We start from the raw sequence: 21,350 nt of genomic DNA, 5'->3' as shown, positions 1-21,350 counted from the left end.
TGTCTTCTCTGGTATTACCTACTCTGCGGTAGAACCAACATGCATAGTTTTGGCTACAAACACAAGAGGCGCTAGATGTTCAGCGCCATTTTAGGTTGTGAGTGGTTCAGTAACCGGGCGTCGGTCGCTCCGAACAGTCGACTATCGGAGTTAGAGCGCAGCTAAGTTCACGCCTTGGAGATTCGTGTCCCGCCGCATCCGGCGATAAGTCGAATAGTCCTAGGTTCGAGCTTGGCGGCACCAGACGGCAGAGCCAGCGAGCCGAGTCCGTCGGTGTTGTGAAAATGGTGTTCGGTGCTGCACCGTCCAAGTCGTGGACGTGGTCGCGTGTGTCGTCGGTGGCGTAGCTGAAAGCGACACGGGGAATTCCGACCTTCTTTTCAACCTGTTAGAAACAATTGAAAAGTGAGAGAGAAAATTTGGCGGCAATAGGAGCGAAATAAGAAGAGCGCTAATCACTGAGCATCCTTTGTAAATAAAATATCGTATTATTATTTTTTTTCTTCTTAATACACGCGCATTCATCGGTACATACATACATACATACGCGAGCACATATGTACGGACCGATAGGGAGCAGAAAAAGAAGAGAGAGCGCTAAATTGTTTGAAAGAAGGAGGAAAAAACGTTCGTCAGTGTGTGAGAGTGAAGAAAAGCACACGCCAGCCAGCTCTGTGTTGTTTATTAAATAATATAAATATGTAACAGTATAAAATTAATAAATAAATACAAAAAAGTAAACAAATACATCTATTACACATATTATTACGAAAATGTGTCGTCACACCGTATCCTGCGAGTTTAGCCAACAAACTCCGACAATTGTCCACATAATCTTAGTCGCGGTCGCGTATTTTCCCTAAATTTATCAAATTTACGCCATCGTTTCGTTGTGTATATCGTTTGTAATATCGTGTCTGCCGGTTATGTTTCGTGTGTGAGGGTTTCGCATGTACGTGGCTATAGAAAAGCAGCAATAAAACCACAGTAGTGTGATGGTATAGCAACAATGCAACAATAACTTCTTTAATTTTCTTACTGTTTATTTTTCTTTCTACTGTTGGTATCTTTTCGCTTCGTCTTTCATTTTTGAAAAGTAAAAAGTGAAAATTACCTGCAAGACTTTCTCGTCTAATTCACGTGAAAGACAATGTTAATTATCGCGATAATAAGGATGACGCGGTTGAAAATACAGTATATTATATATACAGTAATGGCTACGTGTTTATCGTAATAATAGGTACCTATATAATAACGATAATAACGTTGATATTGATAATAAATATAAATGAATAGATAAATAATTGTACAAAGAGAAACGCAGTTGACAGCGAATCAGTGGGATTGTAGGTGTGTAATAAGTAATTGTGAAGTGCAATAAAATGGCCCAAGAGACAGACGATATTAATCTGACTCCACAGGAACTGCAGATCCTATCGGAGCTCGACAGGTATGTGCATACATTTGCTCCTGTAAAATGCATACGTACGAGTTGTTGGTGGGAGGGAAAAACCGAGGGAAAAGGAGGGACAAGAAAGCATGAAACGCAATGATTACCGACCGATTGTTGCTATCACAACAATATTAATGTTCTCGAAACTTCTCTCGTATTTTCCCGGTTCTGCTGGAACATTACGTAGAGACTTAAGGAATGCAAAAGACAATCGGCTAGGGTTTACTGTTTTAAAGAGGGCAAAAGGGCGCCGGAATTGCAAAGGTCACATCGCAACAACCCATATTCACACTTTCATACGCGCTGGAAATTTCTGCTGCATCTATGTTCAATGCGTCACATTGGCTGACTGTCTTGAGCAATCCACAATCAATGACACTGATTTTCAAATGTTTCGAACGTAAACTGTGATTATCTGACCTAACCTCTGATCCTAACCTCTGTCTGATATCGGTTTCGTTTAATATTATCCTAATTCTAACCTATCTACAACGTAGTTTTTCATTCCGACCTAAGCTACGCCAATTTTGTCTGATTCTAAGTTATATCCAGTTTCCATTAAGTATAACCGAATTAACGATTCTAACCTCTATTCTTAACTCGATATCACCTGATATTATCCTGATCTCAACCTGTTTACGATAGAACTTTTTATTCTAACCTAACCGGACTTAACCCGAGCGATTTTCTTCTAACTCTAACCTATTTATAATTTGATGTAACTGAACTCAAGATTCTAACCTCCAATATAACCTAAGCTAACCTAACCTAACCTAGCTTTGCATTGACTCGAGTCTCGCCGCTTCTCGATTCACGTACGCGATGACAGAATAAGCGAGAGGTTTGATAACAAAACGGGACTTCATCCTTGTTTCTGCTATGACTCCTCACCCGGCAACAACCTACTGACACCCTTTTCCTCCCTTTCTCCGGCTCTATTTACCATTTCTTCTTTTTTCGGATCGCTTCTTCGTCGCGTTCTACATATCCGCGTTCCGTATATTATCATCGTAGGTTTCTCTTAATCTTATTGTATTAATTTTTATTAATTTTTTATGAATTTCGTTTGGACAAATCGGCAAACAGGAATTAAAAAAAAAAAAACGATAATCAGGCACCTTCACGGCGCGTTCGATATTCAAAATTAAATCGTTCATATTGTACATTAGGGTGTTTGACATTTAAAAATTTTTTTATCTTTCTACGGGCACTTGCAAAAAACGTTCATTTCTGGTCTAAAAAAAATGAGCATTGTAGGACCAGTATCAGGGTGTACAAAAATGATTTTTCCATTGAAACGAAAAATCGATATTAGTACCCGTTTAACACGTATTATCTTTTTTATATTTTACAAAAAAATTCATATTGGCCCCAAAAGACTATTTAAATCGCATTACAGAGAAATGCTGATATAGAAAGGTTACAGAAAATGACATAAAGCATTCATTTGTAAGATATAAAAGAGATATTACATTTTAAATTACATATATTAATTAAGGGTTGCTAATGTCGTTTTTTTGTTCTTTCATAGAAGAATTGGTTACGCACACCCGAAAACTGGTGTTATAGTGCTAATGTTTAACCACTCTACTGTTTACGAAACTTGGTCCTGTGTTCGATATTTTAGAGACAAATAGTTGTCGATATAACATTTGCAGGTTGTTTTATTTACTTTGCGAATAGAGGTAGATAGATGCTTGTATTGAAATACGACTTATATGAAGAATTTTTGAATAATAAATAAATGAACGGATAAAATAAAATGAAAACATGCAAGATCCTCTTACTGTATCATTTAGTTTAGTTGTAGAATTACACGCATGTCATATCACATCCTATATTATGGCTTTCGTTTTATTGATAAACTAACAATAAGTCTTGATTTCATTCTTTTTTTTTTTGCTTTTAATGTTTCGATCCAGTCGGCAATTTGGTTTTCTGAAACTGAACTCGCCGGAACAATCCAAGAAGAAGGCTTTGGTCGTGAGAGCGATAAAATACCTTGAGAGGATGCTGTCGCAAGCGCAGGCCCAGAAACAGAGAAGAAGAGCTGCTGATAGTACCGAGGTGAAATCGAGCATAAATTCAGATGAGCTTAAGGATGACGATGACGAAAAAGGGATCAGTATCGATCCCAAAACTTACTGCAAGTTGGGCCATTTTCACTTGCTGCTTGAAGATTACACCAAAGGTGAGAAATATCAAGATTTACTCGCACCATTTACTACAGTTTGTAGAGAAATATGTTTGGAAATCTGTTTGCCAGTCAATTTCAACTACTTTATATTTTAATTTTCTGTGTATTTTCACAGCGATGTCTGCCTACCAAAAGTTCTACGCTCTGAAAACCGACTACTGGAAGGACACGTCGTTTCTTTATGGACAGGGGCTTGTGTATTTTCACTTCAATGCATTCCAGTGGTGAGTAATCACTTTAGTAATAAATCTTACCAAAATTTAGTATCTTAATCCAAGGCCTAGATAGTTATTTGAGTGATCAGAAAGATAATGTCTTATTTGATCGGCAAAGTCCTATCATTTACCGTCGTCATCGATATTGCTTTTGACATTTATTTTGTAGGTGAAACTTTGTGATTCGCAATCATAGCTGCACTTTCCATCCCTCTTTTCCCGTTCCTTTTGTAATATTACTGCAATTTGGTGTTTTCGTGAAAACAAATATATACATATTTTTAACAACATTTTTTAACTATAATCAGAAGACCACAAAAGTTACAAATAAGATAGCATGAATTCCGGAAAGAACAGTAACAACTCTTGAGTGTTCTGAATAATTTAACCGGAAAAAAACGAATAATAACAAAACGCTTGAAAAATTTTTGTAATAATTCTTATAAACTACATAAGTACAGGTCAGCGTTCGAAGAGTGGAGTTCAGTTAGGTAGTCGTTAGCCTTGAGGTAGGGACGTTGGCTCTTGGGCATTGTTTGAATGGTTCATGCACGCTATTCATAAGATTTAACATTGTAGGAGATTAAAAGAAGATGAAAGAGTAATTTCAGCGCTTGTTGCTTATATTTACGTAGATTCATAAATAATTACTTATTTCATTTTCCTCTATTTCTCCCAACCCTCGCCGTCGGTTATGCATTTTTCTCCGTTACCTTTTTTGTGCCATTTATCTTGTTTAACAAAAAGGAGAAAAGTGAAATATTGCCAAAATTTCGTCGGTAAGAAAAATGAGTCGTACTAATATTTGTCATCATCCGATGATAACGAATTCCAATTGCCGGCAATAAGTAGATACCAATTGTCGGTAAAAGAATCCGAGTACCTTGTTACCGACCGATGGTAAAGAGCGTTTGTTACCGACGAAGTTGCAGGTCTCTTTCTCGCATTCCTATTTCCACTCAAGTCTTCTTTCGCTGTTTTTCCTCCGTGGAGCCGCATGCGCAGAGCGGCGCGACCGACGAAACGAGGCAAAGCAAAGCAGCGTACGTGACAAACTCCACGCGTCCGATGGCGAGATAGGCGAAACGAAACGAAATAAAATGGGGGATGGTAACACGCGGAAATCGTTTCGTTCTAGTATTCGGTGCCGTACTAGTATCGACACAATGTATTCGTAGACAAACGAGAAGAGTCTAATAGAGTATAGAATTGGCCAGAATAATTATTCCATAATTCTGTATTTTCCCTTCCTCTTTTATTATTTGCATACCGATACAAGAATTCACTCCTTCGCTTCTTGAAGGCTTCTCAACAATCTTTATCTGAACTTCAATACTTTTTAGCGCTTTCCCTTTTTCTTTTGTCTCTTATCCTATAATTGCTTACAAGTTTGAAACTGTTTTCAATTTCTCGAACGACATCGCAGATTTTGTTCTTTTCAAATTTGAACTATTTCGCTACGATTTTCGTTGTTTTCAGATTTCCTTCATGATTCCAGTCAGTTTTTCAATTTCATATTTTTTCGATCAAGGAATTAAATTTTATTCTTCCTTAACAATAATTTTCTTTCACACTTGGAGAAAGTTTTTGATACTAATTTTGTCTTCTCTTTTCACTTTTCACTTTCTTCACATTGCTATACAATTATAAAATTTCGTGATAGAAATAGAAATAGAAATAAAAATCTTCACGATTGATGTTTCCGTTTCCGCCGACCGTATTTAATTATACATACCTAAGTATATATAACTTTAAACTCACACATGCGCATGTACAATCAAACAAAAAAAAACACACACACGCACAACATCCGTAAAATTCTTTGTATACACTCTATAACTTGAAAGAAAAGAAAAATTGTTTTTCTTTCTAACTCATGTAATCTTTTCTTTCGTTTTTCCCCATCAATTTCTTTTTTCCTTCCTTCCATTTCCCCCTCTATGCATTGCAGGCGTCGTCGTTGAGCCAACAGTTCTCTTTATACATATTCTTTTCTCTGCATATATGCTTATACACGTTTAACTTTCATACACAGAGGGGGAATATCGATCTCCGGTTTACCTCTTCTTTCTAGCTTCTTTCCTTCGCACATATTCTATGTATGCCTTAGGTGTACGCACACACACACATATCTATACATTCTATAAACTAATTTCTACATAGTGTAGGCGAGAATATAGGAAAGTCCGTGATGGCGCCTCTCTGAAATAGAGGGCAAATTTTTATGTCGCATTATTCTTTTCTATAAACTTTAAAACAATGTCGACTGATTTCCTATTTTGAGACGAGATGAAAGGAGAGAAAAAAAGTAGTAAAGGAGCTGCAGGAAATGAAAATTTATCTTGTTCTCTTTCTTTTTTTTTTTTGAGATCTCAATGGTATACTTACGATTTGAACTTTTTTTATTTCTCCTCTTTCTTTTCTTTTGTAACAAATTAAAAAAAAAAACAAAAAAAAAAAACAATCATTCGTATTAGCTTCAGTTTTTGTACCCCTTTCTCTGCATATTTTCTATTTCAAAACTTTTTGAATTCTCATTCTTTGTTGTTTATATTTTTAATAGACATTTTGATTACTGTGAATTACTGTATCATAGTTTTATCATATATCGAGTATAAATTGTATCTAAAGACAACGTTGTGCATCGCAGGAAAACTTATATTATATACGTGCACTCATATTTGCGGAGATCTAGGACGTCGAGTATCGAGCGTTTAAGAGATCTGGGTCAGAGGTTGATGTCATGTTGGGTTAGGGAAGGTGCAAGACTACATACGTGTCTAGTGGTAATTTTACTCGGAAACTTGATGAAAAATCTCGAAATATCGACGACATCAAAATTCGTTCAAACGTATCGTCGAAAATTCTGTAAATTGGAAGCTTACAGAGTTTTTCCAAAACAAAAATATGATTAATTATAAGCGGAAATTGTGCGTTCGCTTCGCTAGATCAATGTAAGTTTTTTTTTCGTTTAAAAACGAAATACATAGCAGCTTTTTATAAGTGAAAGAGTAGGGATAGAAATATTTTGTATTCAGAGTCGACAATTTTGAGATGAAGTTGTTGAAACTTACTTACAAGTCTTTTTGTGTTTTGGTTCGAGTTGGATTCATGCTAAGTCACTGAGTCATTTAAATTCACTTGAAGTCTTCAGAAATCACTTGAACAGTTTGGAATTATTCACTTATGCAAGTCTGTATTATTTAAATTGATTTATTGAAGTGATTTGAATTGAATTGAGTTCTTTGGATCGAATTCACGTGGAGTCACTAAAAGTCATTTGAATTTACTCGAAGTCTTTGGAACTAGTCACTTGCGAGTTTCGTGCAATTTAAATTGAGTTGAATTCGTACCAAGTCATCGTAAGTAATTTGAATTCACTCAAAGCATGTACATATTATCTCGAATGCACTTAAAAAGTCTATTCGAATTTGCTTCAAGTTTTTGGAATTCACCTGCAGTCATTCGGAATTAACTGAGGTCATTGGAATATAGGAATATTAAAAAATCGAAGGGCCACAATATCGAATTTTTAAAGAAGCGGAAACATAACTTATAGATTTCCAAAATGTTGAAAATCAAAGTGTGGTGCAATAAAATAAGAGAAAGGTCACGACATAGAATGCAAAACTTTAGAATCGTTAGACTTCCTCTCGATAATACAGAATCTTATACAAATTCTCAAGTTTGCCATTCTGTATTTTGATCTTTCTATATTTCGACTTTCAATATTCTTAATTTTCTATTACATGGACTTTCCACATTTTTAAATCCTATGAATAAAATTTTCGTGTCTATGAAAATTTGATATTCTATAATTCCAGATTTTTTCCCCTACCCTCCATTACGTATCTACATTACAATGTCGAATCGAGAATCGTTAGCCCAGGTCATGGTCAGCCACGTCGTCGCGTCTCGTCGCGCGGCACCGCGTTGTGCTGAAACCGAGAGTCAACAAACTCTAGAAGGCATATAGATATCTGCATGTACTTATATACCTCTCGCACATACCCGTATCAAGTATAGGTGTACAGTGTACACGATATTGCAATGCTGCCGTCGTTGGTACCAGCTTACAGTTAGTACTTGCGGCAAATCCTGTCGCTGCTCGCCCGGGGAATCCCTGTATGTGTACAAATACAAACACATACTATATAAATTTATACATGCATGTATGTGTATAGGTATGTAATACCTCGCGCCGCGGAAAAAATTTTACCGTTAAATTGATCCAGACGCGGCTGGCTGGCTGGCTGGCTGGCTGGCTGGCTAGTTCGTTTGGCTCATATTGTAATTATTTAACCAGTTTCTGAATTTTTCTTTACGTAATATTTTTTTTTTTCATATTCACAAAAGTTGATACACCGAAATATCTATCAAGTTCTGTAAGTGTATTTATTAGGGGGATCTTTAAAAACGTGATTTTAGAATTTTTACTGTGCTACCCATCAAAACGGTTTCAATTAGTAATTAAAAAACAATTTTATAATTTTTTCAGATTGTTAACTTAATTCTAACCCCTCCCGTCAACAGGATGGATTTCTCCGTTCAAAATATACGAATTTCGGACACATCTCTGTATATATTTTATTGTAAGAGTAATGATGTTCGAGAAAATCTGTAATTGAGAGCTTTTAGTGGGTATTGGTGTTACTATCTGAGAAAAAATTGACATCATCATACCAGACATTCTCGACGAATTGCACACCCTTGAAATGAGACTTTTTTTCAATTTAGCGTTAGAGTTGAGGCGAAAATCTGAAAAAATTAGGGAATAATTTAAAAAAATTTTGGAGTCGATATTGGGGGTAGGACAGACGAAATTCCAAAATGACCTTTTTAAGGATCACTCTAGTATACAATATGCATAGTAAATTATTATGCAACATAACTCAGGTAAAATATTAAAAGTAGAAAAAATAAGATAATCGAAGTGAATAAAATCTCAATATTTCAATACTTAATAATCGTGCACTGATCGTTGCGTGTGTGATGTCGACGTTCATTATTACACGATGATCTACACACAACGAGATTCGTTATGACTGCACATTTTCATCGAGATGCCATAAGTCCGTACAAATCCCTGTTCCACCCTCTTTGTGTCAGAACTTGCGTCAGTTTCACCATAACATTCTGTGACATCGTTATAACCAACCTTGGTCATAACCATAGTTACAAAGGCCAATCGGGATTCAGAATAATCGAGGATTATGGGTAGTTTTTTATTTTCGCAGGTTACATTATAGACGCACGTGAAGTAACAATTTTGATTTCGGTGGGGAGTCGTTCGGTCTGACTCGGCCAGAGTCGGGAATCGCGTAATGGCGGACGAATCAACGGCCGCCACGTCACAACCGGCCTCCTAGATTACGGGCAACACCGTTTCCCTTCACTCCCTCGCCCCCCTCCCCTACGACGCTAGCGGAGCGCACGAAACCACGCGCTTACCTCTCATCACCGCGTGCGCTTCTTGCATTTGCGATTGCGCGCATCGTTCTTCACGCACACTTGCGGCCTCGCTCCATGCGGCGTGCGTTATACGCTAGGCACAACTACGTAGCGCCTCAGCTCGGCGTGACGTCACGTCGTCACGCAGTCAGTCGTCTTTGACGCTACGTATTTGTTGCGGCGGTTGCGCGATTCGGGATGCGCGCCAAGCGCACGAGCCTCCTCGGCGACGGAGAAGGTAAAAAGAGAGAAAGAGAGTTAGCGACCGACCGAGCTGGTGGGTTTAACGACCCCGCATACTGGGTTCAATATACGAACTACTAATATCACCAATCCTGATGCTGCTGATGTTGCTGATGCTGCTGCACTAATACTACCGTGATAAATAATAATAATAATAATGACGACGACGACGATGATGATGATGATAATAATACTAATGTCCGCTATGCATGTGCATTCATTCTTTATTTCGTTCTTCGCTGTTGCATATGTGCAGCATACACTCGTCATCTCGCATTTTGATTTCAGCGGCCTTTCGTATACCTATATTAAACTGTTTCAAAATAGAGTAATGTGTTCATTTTTTTTTGACGGCACAAAGTTTGAACATTGGTTCTTGCGGTACAAACATGTCGTTTTGAAGGATACAGGATTTTTCTTATCCGAAACGGTCTAGTCGAATACATGCACACATACTCATACATTTTATCATGGCATGTATAGAAAGCTACGAATTTTCGACACAACATTAGGATTTAGGTAAATACATGAATAGACTAACCCCAAAATGCTAAAAAAATCCTGCATCAAGAAACTGAAAGAAAAAAAAACATTCCTTTTACTCATATTCCACTTCTGAGATTACATGTAATAATATGTATGTACAATATAGAAGCAACTTACCAACGTTATGCCCTGGCACAATCATTTATTGTATACGTATATATTGTATAACTAGTGGTACACAAGAGTCAGGATTAGGCTATAATGCAAGGGAGTAAAAGGACTGCAGCGGATCAGCTGCAGCACATATGCAAGCGATGCAGCTCGAACTTCCATTGAGGGTACAGGTATATACCTACATATCTGGGTATACCGGTTGTACGGTTGACGGAGTAATAGAAAAGAAAGAAGCATTGAAAAAAACGAACATTGAAATATAAATAATGATAAACAATCACGGTAACATAACAAGAAATTCTTCCCTTTGACAAATTATTGAATGTTCCGAAGACTATATACCTTTAAAGATGGGAGAAGAAAAAAATTGTGAAAAAAAACGTATACCTACAGGGTTAAATTTAAGAAAAGGAGAAAAGGGAAACAGAAGATCAAAAAAAAGGATAATCCTTTGTATATGTGTCGTTTTTTTTGCATTCTCGTTCTGTCGTTTCTTATTCCTTGGTCTCTGGTATATACTTGTAAAATATGATATATAACAGTTCGTACATAATTCAACATATAATGTCTCATACATATAGTATTATTATTGGTAGCTACCTATATACATATATGTACATACAGTACATCAGTATAGTTCAGAATGGGTTTTCGAATGTTGAGAAATTATGTGATCTGACAATGATTCCTGTAGTGAAGATAGAGGAATTCTGACAATTAACGTTGCTGTGTATCAAAGTTGCTTCAAAGATTGTTACAGAGGCCAAGAACCAAAAACCAGGAAAAAATTAAACGTAAATCAGAAGTAAAAAAAATCTATGAAGATTGATGGAGAAAAGAAGAAACAAGTAATAACAAACGAAAGAGAAGTGTGACTCTGCAGAAAGAACAAGAAACGAAACCGTTGAAATTCGAAATGCAAAAGTCGAAAAATTTAGAACCCATAAAGTAAAATAGAGGTATATTCTGAAGGAATAGAACCCCAGATGCAAACAACCTAGAAAAGGTTCGGTTCCGACCGTCGTCGTGAGATCCAAGGAAAATACATTTCCTTTCTTCCGCCCTTTTCTAAGGGTAGCTTTGTAGAGGGATCGTCAGCAACGACTACAACCGAGTGTGAACGATGCAGAGGATTGTTTAACATTCAAAATACAGTTTGCAAGAGTTCTAGGTGAAACCTGAATTTTACTAAAGTCAATAGACCTTCTTCTTCTTCCGGTCGGCTATTTTCAAAAAGGAATGCGCCAAAATTAATGGATACGCATCGTGCATACGTAGAAGAGGCCTTTTTCAATCAGAACCGGACAACGTTGATTTAGATTTGACGCGAACAAAAATCATTTTCCTGAAGATCATGTTATGTATTCGATCCATAAGGAGTCAGGTTCATGTGGCCACTTGGATAAAAATTTGGTTAAAAAATCAAGTCAATCTTTTTCGAATTTTAGCAAAAATCAGAAGCTTTGAAGACATCGTTTTCAACATCTCAAACTTTCACATCTAATTTTCTCTTGTATTTGGTGCACAGGTAGCTAGATAAGCTTTTCATATTTGTTATTTTTTCCAAGTATTTCAAGTATTCTTTTTTCTGTGCGTTTTACTGTGTACACGTTAGCAAAATTCAAAGCTTTTACTTTTTTATTAAAGTTACTTGGCCGAATTTGGAAAAAAAAACATAGTTATATACCATAATAAATCACGCAGCTAGTGCAAACCTATAACAGAAGATTACCCATCTTTATATTAAACTATCAAGATAAATTCCACAGTATAAAAATTTTCGATTTCTATGAATTAAGCATTATAAAATAAAAAAATTTCTCATCTGACAATCGAAACACGATTCATCACATTCCCACATCACAACAAGAACAAAATTCCAAAGAAGTAGAAAAGAAAACAATTCATAAAAAATTCAAATCTGATTATCGGGTAAAAAAAAAAAAACAAAAAAAAACAAGAATACAAATAGTAAAAATTCGCCCCATAGAGAGGTCAACCATCGGAGCGCCATTATCGAAGAGAGTCAGTGCGCGTCATCCGAGCAAAGGTGAAGTCACGTCTGAGCGGTACGAAACAAAGGCAACGCGCATGCGCGTAACCGGTAATGTGCTCGTCGTCGCGTCGTATTCACATAGCGAGCGGTACGGCGTATATCCATAAAACGGATCGTAGCCTCGTCGTATGTGTTTAGCGGGTCGGTCACCGCTGCAGGCAGGCATCCCGCGCCCTACGCAAGCCCTCGAATCCCCCCCCCCCTCTCCTTATTCCTCCCTTCTCCAACCAATTCCGTCCCTTTGCCCCCCCCCCCCCCCCCCCACAACGAAAATCCCCTCTTCGCGTCTCTCCTTAGTACAGATCACGTACCGCTGCGCCGCTGCCTGTCTGCCCGATGCCCGCCCGCTTGGCTTGGCTTGGCTTGGCTTCGCTTGAAAATGGGGAGCGAGCGAGTCGGCAGCGAGTCGCGCGCGCTCGCTCCACCAGCCAGCCACTGGTGTAAGCGTCCCACCGCACATACTCTGCCCGTTACCTCAGTTCACTCAGTTGTGCGAGTGCCTTCGCCGGAGGAGGAGAGCAGTCTCGCTCTGACACTGCCATTAGTTTATTCTATTATTAATATTAATAATAATAATAATAATAATATTAATAATCGTTGTCATCATCATCGTAACATCAGCAAAAACAACAACAACAATAATAATAAATAGTAACTATATAATAAAATTTAGTTGAAATGAAAAGCTGACGAAGATTGTATATTCGAAAATCGACGAGGATAATAAAACAAAAAAAAAAAATGCACCGCAGATTATTATTTATATACATTTGTGTACGTGTATAAAATGCTTGAATAAATGATAAACGAAAAAAAAATTAAACTCGTGAAATGTAATAACGTCGTGTATCGTGCGTACGTAATTAAAATTCATCGAGTTGCATAGAAAAAAAAAAGTATGTGTATACATGTATAATGCAATAATATTGATAGCGATAACGATTGTAAATAATGCTTAATAAATAATATACGCTGAGGAGAGAAATAGGGAGAGAGAGAGAGAGAGGGATAGAGAATTGCGAAAGCGTGGAGAGATATAAAGGGGGAAGTGTTTTAAATGGACGATTGCCGGATAAAATGAGATAGAGAAAGAGAATTTAAAAAAACTTTATTAACGCATCGTAAATTGTGTGTACTGAATAACAATGGTAACAATAATGATGAAAATAATAATAATAGGTATTGTTATTATTATTGTTGTTACTATTGTTATTATCTCATAGTAAACAAACACTGCCTTGACACATGTGTTGAGCATAGTTGAATATTGATATATATTTTATCATTATATGGGTATAATTCTTTACATATCTGACGTTACGGTATATTCAATGATGATTTGGAGTTTAATATGGTCATCGGGTGATTTTTTACATAGGTATGTGCAAACGGTGCACAACTGCATTTTATAGACGTCAGGCTGGAAGTTGCAATGAAAAATTCTGTTGAGAGTTGACGAAAAACAGAAATAATAACAAATACAAAGTTTTTTCAAATTCTTGTCATCATCATCTTCATCGTTGTATAATCAGTTCGTGGTCACTCCTCTTTGTGCGCTGGGCTTCGAGACGCGCAGTGTGCATCGTGGAGTGACTATAGTAGTAGAAGTAGTAGCTGGTAGTGATGGAGTACTTTGGTTCCTATGCTAACCGCGTGCTGTTATTTTTTTTTTTTGTTTGTCGAGTCCCGCTGCTGCGCTATTTTTTTTTTTTTTTTTTTGAGAGGTATAATAATTAAAATCGTGAATTGATTATTTCCGAGGATTTTTATGTACTCATTTATATACATAAACGTTGCGTATGTACGTATGCATGTATGTATCGATCTCACTCGTATAACGCACAGATATGACGCTCGCAGCGTCGAATTGTTAACAAAGATAAGATAAGGAAATAGGAACAAGGGAGACGTGAAGACAAGAGAAAAAGATAGTTGTTGGCTAGAAAAAATAATCAACATCGCCAGAGTGTAATTGAAGGTTGTAGCAGAGATTGAGAGTGAATATTATTCTTCGTTATTCGCTACATTGAAGTAGAAATATGTGAATTCAGAAATATGATTGATATGACAAATTGAAGATTGGAAAATATTTCGACCTCAGGATAGGCAAAAGAAACCTCATTTAAAATTGGAGAATTCCAATGTTAAATTACGCTGAATACTCTGCAGAGTCAAACCTTGAAGATATTTATCAAGTTGGAGGATATTCTGTCTTACTGAAAATCAAAGAATATTACCAATCTAAGATTGAAAAATATTTTGAATACAATTCTTGAAACTATTTCATTCTTACGGTTGTAGCATATTTTGATATACTGAAAATTGAAAAATATTCTCTACCCAAGATTGAAGAATAATATATTCTGCACTGAAGATTTGATACCATTCCATATTCGAATCTGAACAAAATTTCATAAAACCCAGGATTAAAAACGGGACAAAGAAAATGGGGATTTCAGAATAATCCAGGTTAAATATCGTGTCATCGCACGATCCAAATTCCGGATCAAAGAATATACGCAACAGCATGAAACGCGTGAATATCACGGACCGTAGCGCGGAGTCTGTTGACACCAAATTGCAAGCATTAAACTCGTCGTGCGATGCGGTGCGATGCGATGCCTCTTCTTCCGTCGTCTGTTCCACGATGCAGCGTTTACAAAATCGAGAGTTGACCGGCTGTTGCCGTTCGAACGTCCGTATTTCGGTGAAGCTTTGGAGTTTGGCGTGTTTTCGTGTTGTTGCGCTGCGCTGCGCCGCGCTGCGTTCCCGTTGCTTTGCGTTTGCGTTGCGTTTGCGTTGCGTCGGCCGTTGAGCGAGCGAGTTTGGAACGCAACTGACAGACTCGCGCGGTGCGTGCGCTGCACTCTGCGCTTCACCAATACAAAGCCGGAAAGCGAACACAGAAAGAGAGAGGAAAAAAAGGAGAGAGGAGAAGACATGGAAATATATATTTATATATACAGACCAGACGCTTCGGACTGAGTGAATGCTTCCTGAGTTTAGACAAACCAACTTCTGCCTCAATGCTACTACCACTAGTTACACTCTCTAGTTTAACGAATCGAGCGGGCGTTGCTTACTTATGCTGCTTTCGCTATAGCGTCACTTCTTCGCTTCGCCTCACGTCACACCTTCGATTCTTCTTATCCTCTTGCTCTCGTGGGCGTTAAATTGTGCTTTTCTCACAGATTTCGAATCACTCGTTAGTTTCATACAAATCTATTTTTTTCGGCGGTAAAGACAATATCATGATACAAAGTCGTTGCACCCGGGCGTCGTTCACAAATTGTTATTATTTATTTTTGGAATTTTTGTAATGGTGGTGAGGTGATCGGTGCGAAAAGTAAGGAAAAAAAAAAAAAAAAAAAATGGAAAGGAAGTGTTGAATTATCGAGATGGAAAATAAATGTCAGTGTCGAAAAGTAAGAACAATGCAAAAGCATAGTTGAAAAGTCGACAACGGAACTAAAAGAAACCGTTGAAAATTCAGAACATGGCAGAAACATGTTGACAAATGAGGATGAATTAAAACGAAGGAAAAAAAAAAAAACCGTGCAAACCAAGTGTTGCGAAATGAGAACAAGAAAAAAACTTAAACTTGAATAATGACAACGGAACAAAAATAAACTCTGTCGATAAATGGGAATAACAGTGGCAAGGATATAGTAGAATCGATAACAAGATTACATTTCTGTTATCTCTATATGTCCGACTTTTAAAAAGTTATTGAACACGCCGAGCTGTTGAGAAAGATTTTTCTCGTTTGTTTTCTTCTTTCAACGCGTATAATAATCGTTATACGAAACAAGTACAGTAGTAGTCATTTGTTCAAGCATTATTAGCGTGATTTAAAAAATTTTTTTTTTTCGTCATTTTCAGTGAGTTGGCAAGGTTATCTGGCGTGATTTTTTTTTCATTAACGTATTTAATCTTCGCGCGTGCGAATGAGTGAGAGAAAAATCTTTCTCTTCTCTCTCTCTCTCTCTCTCTCTCTCTCTCTCTCTCTCTCTCACGTAGAGCTCGAGCGTCGTTCTTATTCTCTGCGTTCAAAATACAACACATAATAAATATAAAAAAAAAAAACAACAACATATAACATATCGAGTGTTTCTTATTTATTTTCAGTGGTGAAGATTAAGCTTTGAGCTTCGTGTACGAGCATAGCCTCAGAGCTTTTCGTCACTCAGTTGAACATATTCGAGGAGTTAAAGTTTCGGTATACATAACCTAACAATTACCGTTCAGTGATGAAGTACGTAATTACTGTATTAAGAATATTGCAGTAAAATTCAAGTGTTCCGAAATTATACTCTTGATGATTATTTGAGAACCATCAATAAGACATTTGTTTATACAAAGACTGGAGGAGAATTTTGTAATTGATACGTTCTTGAGGGAGGTTTTGCAGTCATAGTGCAGACCCAGTGATCGTTAATTTCGTACGCTTGACGTACATACATCGTATAATAAATCTGTGTTTATGCCGGTACTCAATTGTACCGTGTTGTCGCATCTCTTGTACTGTTCAGTGTCAACGCACTCTATCTATCAGCTTGTTTTTCGTGCATCTGCTGCTCATGCTCCATGGATGCTCTGATATATCTGCCGCTGAACCTGGGACCTTGAACGGTTTTTAAATGGTGAGTTGTGTAGAGCGACATCATTTCCGTACGAGCGTGCGTCGACGACTCGCCCCCACTTTTTGCATGCGCGAGTGCTCGTGAGATAAGAAAGAGGATGGTAATATAAGTATTCATAACTGGAGGGGTGGGGGGGGATCAAAGAGCGGAAGAATCGCTTTTACGGGATATTCTTTCTTTTTTTTTTATCCTCCTTCCTGCCACAATCGTTATCTTTATATTTATGAACAAGGAAATTTTTCTAGCTCGTATCAGCAGTAATGAGATATTATATATATATATATATAGATGGATGTTGGTGAAATTTTTACATTAATTTTCCTGATGAATTGACTATATGAATCATGTGTTGGAAATGAGGAGAAAAAACGTTTCAAAAATGTTCACCGTGTTTGTTTATGCAAATTATTGTGAAAACTAATGAAACAACATCTCTTGTATGTGATGGATATGATTTGTAGCGAAATAAATTAACGCAAATTAATATATTAACAGTTTGAAAAAAAGTTTTAGAATTAGAACGTTGAAAATTATCAAACTTGGGCGTTTTTCATTCGATTCTTATGTTTTTCGGTTCATTTTTCTCCCTAACGAAATATCTAAGTTGTTATAACGCATAAACGTAATTTATAATGAATATTTTTTCTATGGTACGTACAAAAATATGTTTCATCCACTCTGGAGGTGACTTTGCAAATTTCGCAATCTCTGGAGGTCTCTATAGTGAACAAAAAAGCCCAAGAAAATTAAAATTGGATTAAAAGCATCCAGAGTTCAAACATTTTGCACGTCTAATGGTAAAACCCTTTCTCAAATTACTGATATCTTAAGTGGGCTTGGAATGTCCCACATGCATAAGTAGAACACGCTGATAAAAATGAAAAATAACTGAAAAATAAGCTGTAATAATAGTAATATTTATATGCGAAAAAATTTGCCGACGAAGAACAGATTCGAAAAATGTATTGGTCACTTTGTTTTTGGCTCCCGATGATGGCTGTAATATTTCATTGTATTTTGTCGACTCTTACGATTAGTTTGTTTTTTTCTCTTACTTTCTTTCTCCGTTTGTTCAATTTCAAATATAAACTCCCAAAATGCTATATCTGCACGTGCGTTTCAATGTCGTTTAATAATATAAGCGTCGAAGAAAAGCGCATTTATGTTATATTTTCGACCGTCGTCAATTTTTGCATATCTGCCATTACGTGCAGCTGCAGCTTGTCATGTATCATGTTTACATATAAGTATGTGTATGTGTACGTGTATATACGTATGTATATATATATTTATGAAAGTAAATTGAACTTAAAAAAAAAAAAAAAAAAAAGAAAACAATAACAAACGACGTGATAACAAGAAAGTGCAGAAAACATGTTTTGACAAATGGTGCTTCGGAGATAGAATAAAAGTTGAATCGTGAAAAATTCACTGACGGAAGTATGTACTGTAAAATTGTAAAATTGAAAAATCGCGGGTCCTAACCGTGAATAATTGATGAATTTCAAATTTGGATATATATATATATATATTTATATGTGTTGAAGTATTGAACCGTTGAGAAAACTTGACGAAATCGGTAACCTGTAACTCATAAAAATGTTGAAACTTCAGTTTTGATTTTCGAAACTAACCAACCAGACGTGAATTGAATAAACTCTACGCGACAAGTTGAATTTGGTATATGTATATAGATCGATCAATTATTACAAGTTCATTATTACAAGTCCTTAGTATAGAGATCGGTGATGGTAATCAAGTAATAATGATAATTAAACTACAAAAACAACAACAACAACAACAACGATGATGATGATATTAATATTAACAAAAACAATAACTCCGGGAAGGGGAAGAAACAAAAATTATCTTCATCGATGTATCTAGAAATTTATTCTAAAACTTTCTACGTATACTACACAACATAGGTATACTATATGAAATATATAGATGCATTCCGAGATGCATTCTGCAATAACAAGACATATATATATATATATATATATACATACATACATGTAAGAAATATCGCTCAAATGTGTACAACGTGTGTGGGTGGGTATGTATGTATGTATGTACGTATAATAATAGATGAGAAATACGACAATGCGAGATGCTTGCAAGCCGGCGGCTTGTGTACAGCTAGCCAGCAAGTTGGTTGCGCATCAGAAGACTTGCAGGGTATTACGAGTAACGGTGCATCTCCGCTTGCTTCCTCCTCCGTTGAAGATGAGGTTGAGGTTCAGGAGGATGAGGAGGAGGAGGAGGAGAGGAGAAAAGAGGAATAGAGGAAGCGGAGGAGGAACCTTGGTATTTCACAACTTGCAGTTTGATGCATGAATATGTGGACGTGTGTGTGTACAGATCTTCCATACTTGCACATATACGTATATATATACGTACCCTAGGGTGGCGTAAAAAAACCGACTATTTTCATTTTTTTTTTTGAGTCTCGTGTGACATAATGTTAGTTTTTGATGTTTTAAGAGCCCACTCCAAAGGACAGCTCAAGAAATAAAATTTTAAGAGGTCGCTCGAAATTTTTTTAAATGTCAAAAATCGTGAAAAAATTGAATGAAAAAAAATTGTATTTTCAGTATTTTGTTTGATTTTTAATTCATGTCGTCGTGTATTTTTATCGATTATTTCTTAATAAATTAAAGAAAGTTTACCTATTTAAGACACTCAGTTGGCTGCCAGATGTGGACAATGGCCTGTCTGGCTGGACAGTAGATCGAAATTGTTTAACTTCAGGACATGCCTGCATGCTCCCACTTCTCTACTGTGTACAAAATTTTTACTCATACGAACAATATTTCCGATAAAAATTTTTGACCAATCCTAAATTACTATGAATCATAATAATCGATGAATCAACAAATTCCTGACCATCCACATTTCCAAAAACCTTTCAAATTCCTTCCTCGATCATCACCAAAAAGACCGAACATGTTTGAACACTTTAAACCAAAAACAACTATCAAATATCTAAACCTAAGTAATTATCAATCTATCTGATAAACAATTTCGTCTAACTTCGATAAATTTAACAATCAATGTTACTGCTATAACAATTCAAATTTATAAACTACTTTGAATAATACCACTTGTGACTAAGTTTCTTATGTTCAACTTGTGAATTTATAGTTAGATTTTCCAAAATTTGACTCAACAATTAATTCCCAATTAAATTTCCTCCCTCCATTAAAGTGTCGTGCGGTCGTGCGAGGCAAGAGATTAATCAGAAGACGATGTGGTAGTGTTTACAAATAGACCGAAAAGAATTTGGCTTTTTTATCCGAGAATACATGAGGCATTCCATGCCAATTGGACTATCGTCCAACCTCGAATGTCTTTGATTAGTTAAAATTTTTTTGCATCATTCTATATCAATCTCGAAATGCTTTTAAATTTTATTTAACTTCATTCTTTCTTTACTAATTTGCAATTTCAAGCGAATTTAAAATGTGACAGTTTTGAGGTTTTCAATTTTTATTTTTCCTTTTTTTTTTGTTATTTTTGTACCAACTTTAGCTAATACGTAAAGTACTATACATGTTAATCTCAACTATATTGTTCATCTCAATATGGATATAATATCTCACTTGTGCAACACAATTACTTGAAAAATGAGGTAAAAAAAAAAATTTTGATCTAAGTAAAATTGTAGACTTCACTCTCTAGAATTGGCACGGAATACCCTATATAGAGACCGTTTAGAAGGCACGCCAAGACGCGGTATATCACTTATACAGGGCTGTTGAACTTTCAGGGTCAGTCGAGGGCCTTAGGCCCTTTTCGCCCCCTCTGAAAAAGCAGCGAGCAAAAAAAAAAAAAAAAACAAACAAACGAAGAAAATGAATAAAAATAAAACGAAGTAAAAACCAGAGAAAATACAACCGACAAAAACTTCTCTCCTGTTCTTTTCTGTATACAATACATATATACATTTCATATATACATATATATGTATTAAGCCACTTCAAAGGATCAGTTAAGGAGTGGAAAAAGATAGAGGGGAGGTGAAGCCCAGTCCAGCGGGATATTACATCTCTTTTTATGCTTCTTCTTCTTTTTCTTCTTCTTCTTCTTCTTCTTCTTCTGCTGCTTTTTATATTCCATACACTTCCTTTTCAAGCACCAAACCTACCTGTACACTTTTTCTGCCCGACAGTTCGAATCGTTTATTTGTTTGTTCTTTTATCGTTATCGGTTTTTCTTTTTCTTTTTTTTTTTTCTTTTTTTTTTATCGAACTTCCTCGAAAAATGGAATTTCACGAATTTCAAAGATCAAATTCAAAAAGTGGAAAAACAAAAAGCACATTACACACCACGATTAGTAAATATTTTTGTTTCGACTCAAAAAAATAAATTTTCACCTGTTTTCGTTGTTATTTTTTTCTCGTCATGTCGAAAATAATCAAGCTTGACA

At 36.3% G+C, this 21,350-nt stretch overlaps 1 protein-coding gene across 3 annotated transcripts in view; it reads left to right on the top strand.

Moving 5' to 3' along the window:
- The first annotated feature begins 1,293 nt into the window (after positions 1-1,293).
- Positions 1,294-21,350, top strand: part of LOC124411839 (histone demethylase UTY) — a 52,909-nt gene continuing 32,852 nt past the window's right edge. The window contains exons 1-3 of one of the 3 annotated variants that reach the window (XM_046891309.1): positions 1,294-1,450; positions 3,376-3,644; positions 3,766-3,874. In XM_046891309.1, coding sequence (XP_046747265.1) covers positions 1,383-1,450; positions 3,376-3,644; positions 3,766-3,874 — 446 coding nt within the window. In that variant the 5' untranslated portion in view covers positions 1,294-1,382. Of the gene's footprint in view, positions 1,451-3,375; positions 3,645-3,765; positions 3,875-13,152; positions 13,172-16,536; positions 16,919-21,350 lie in introns of those variants that run through there. The other 2 variants (XM_046891312.1, XM_046891311.1) reach the window with 2 other exon arrangements.

This window comes from Diprion similis, chromosome 10 (genome assembly GCF_021155765.1).
Source record: "Diprion similis isolate iyDipSimi1 chromosome 10, iyDipSimi1.1, whole genome shotgun sequence".
NCBI classification, from domain to species: domain Eukaryota; kingdom Metazoa; phylum Arthropoda; class Insecta; order Hymenoptera; family Diprionidae; genus Diprion; species Diprion similis.
Note: the sequence above shows the minus strand (reverse complement) of the source record. Positions and strands in the feature narration are given on the sequence as shown.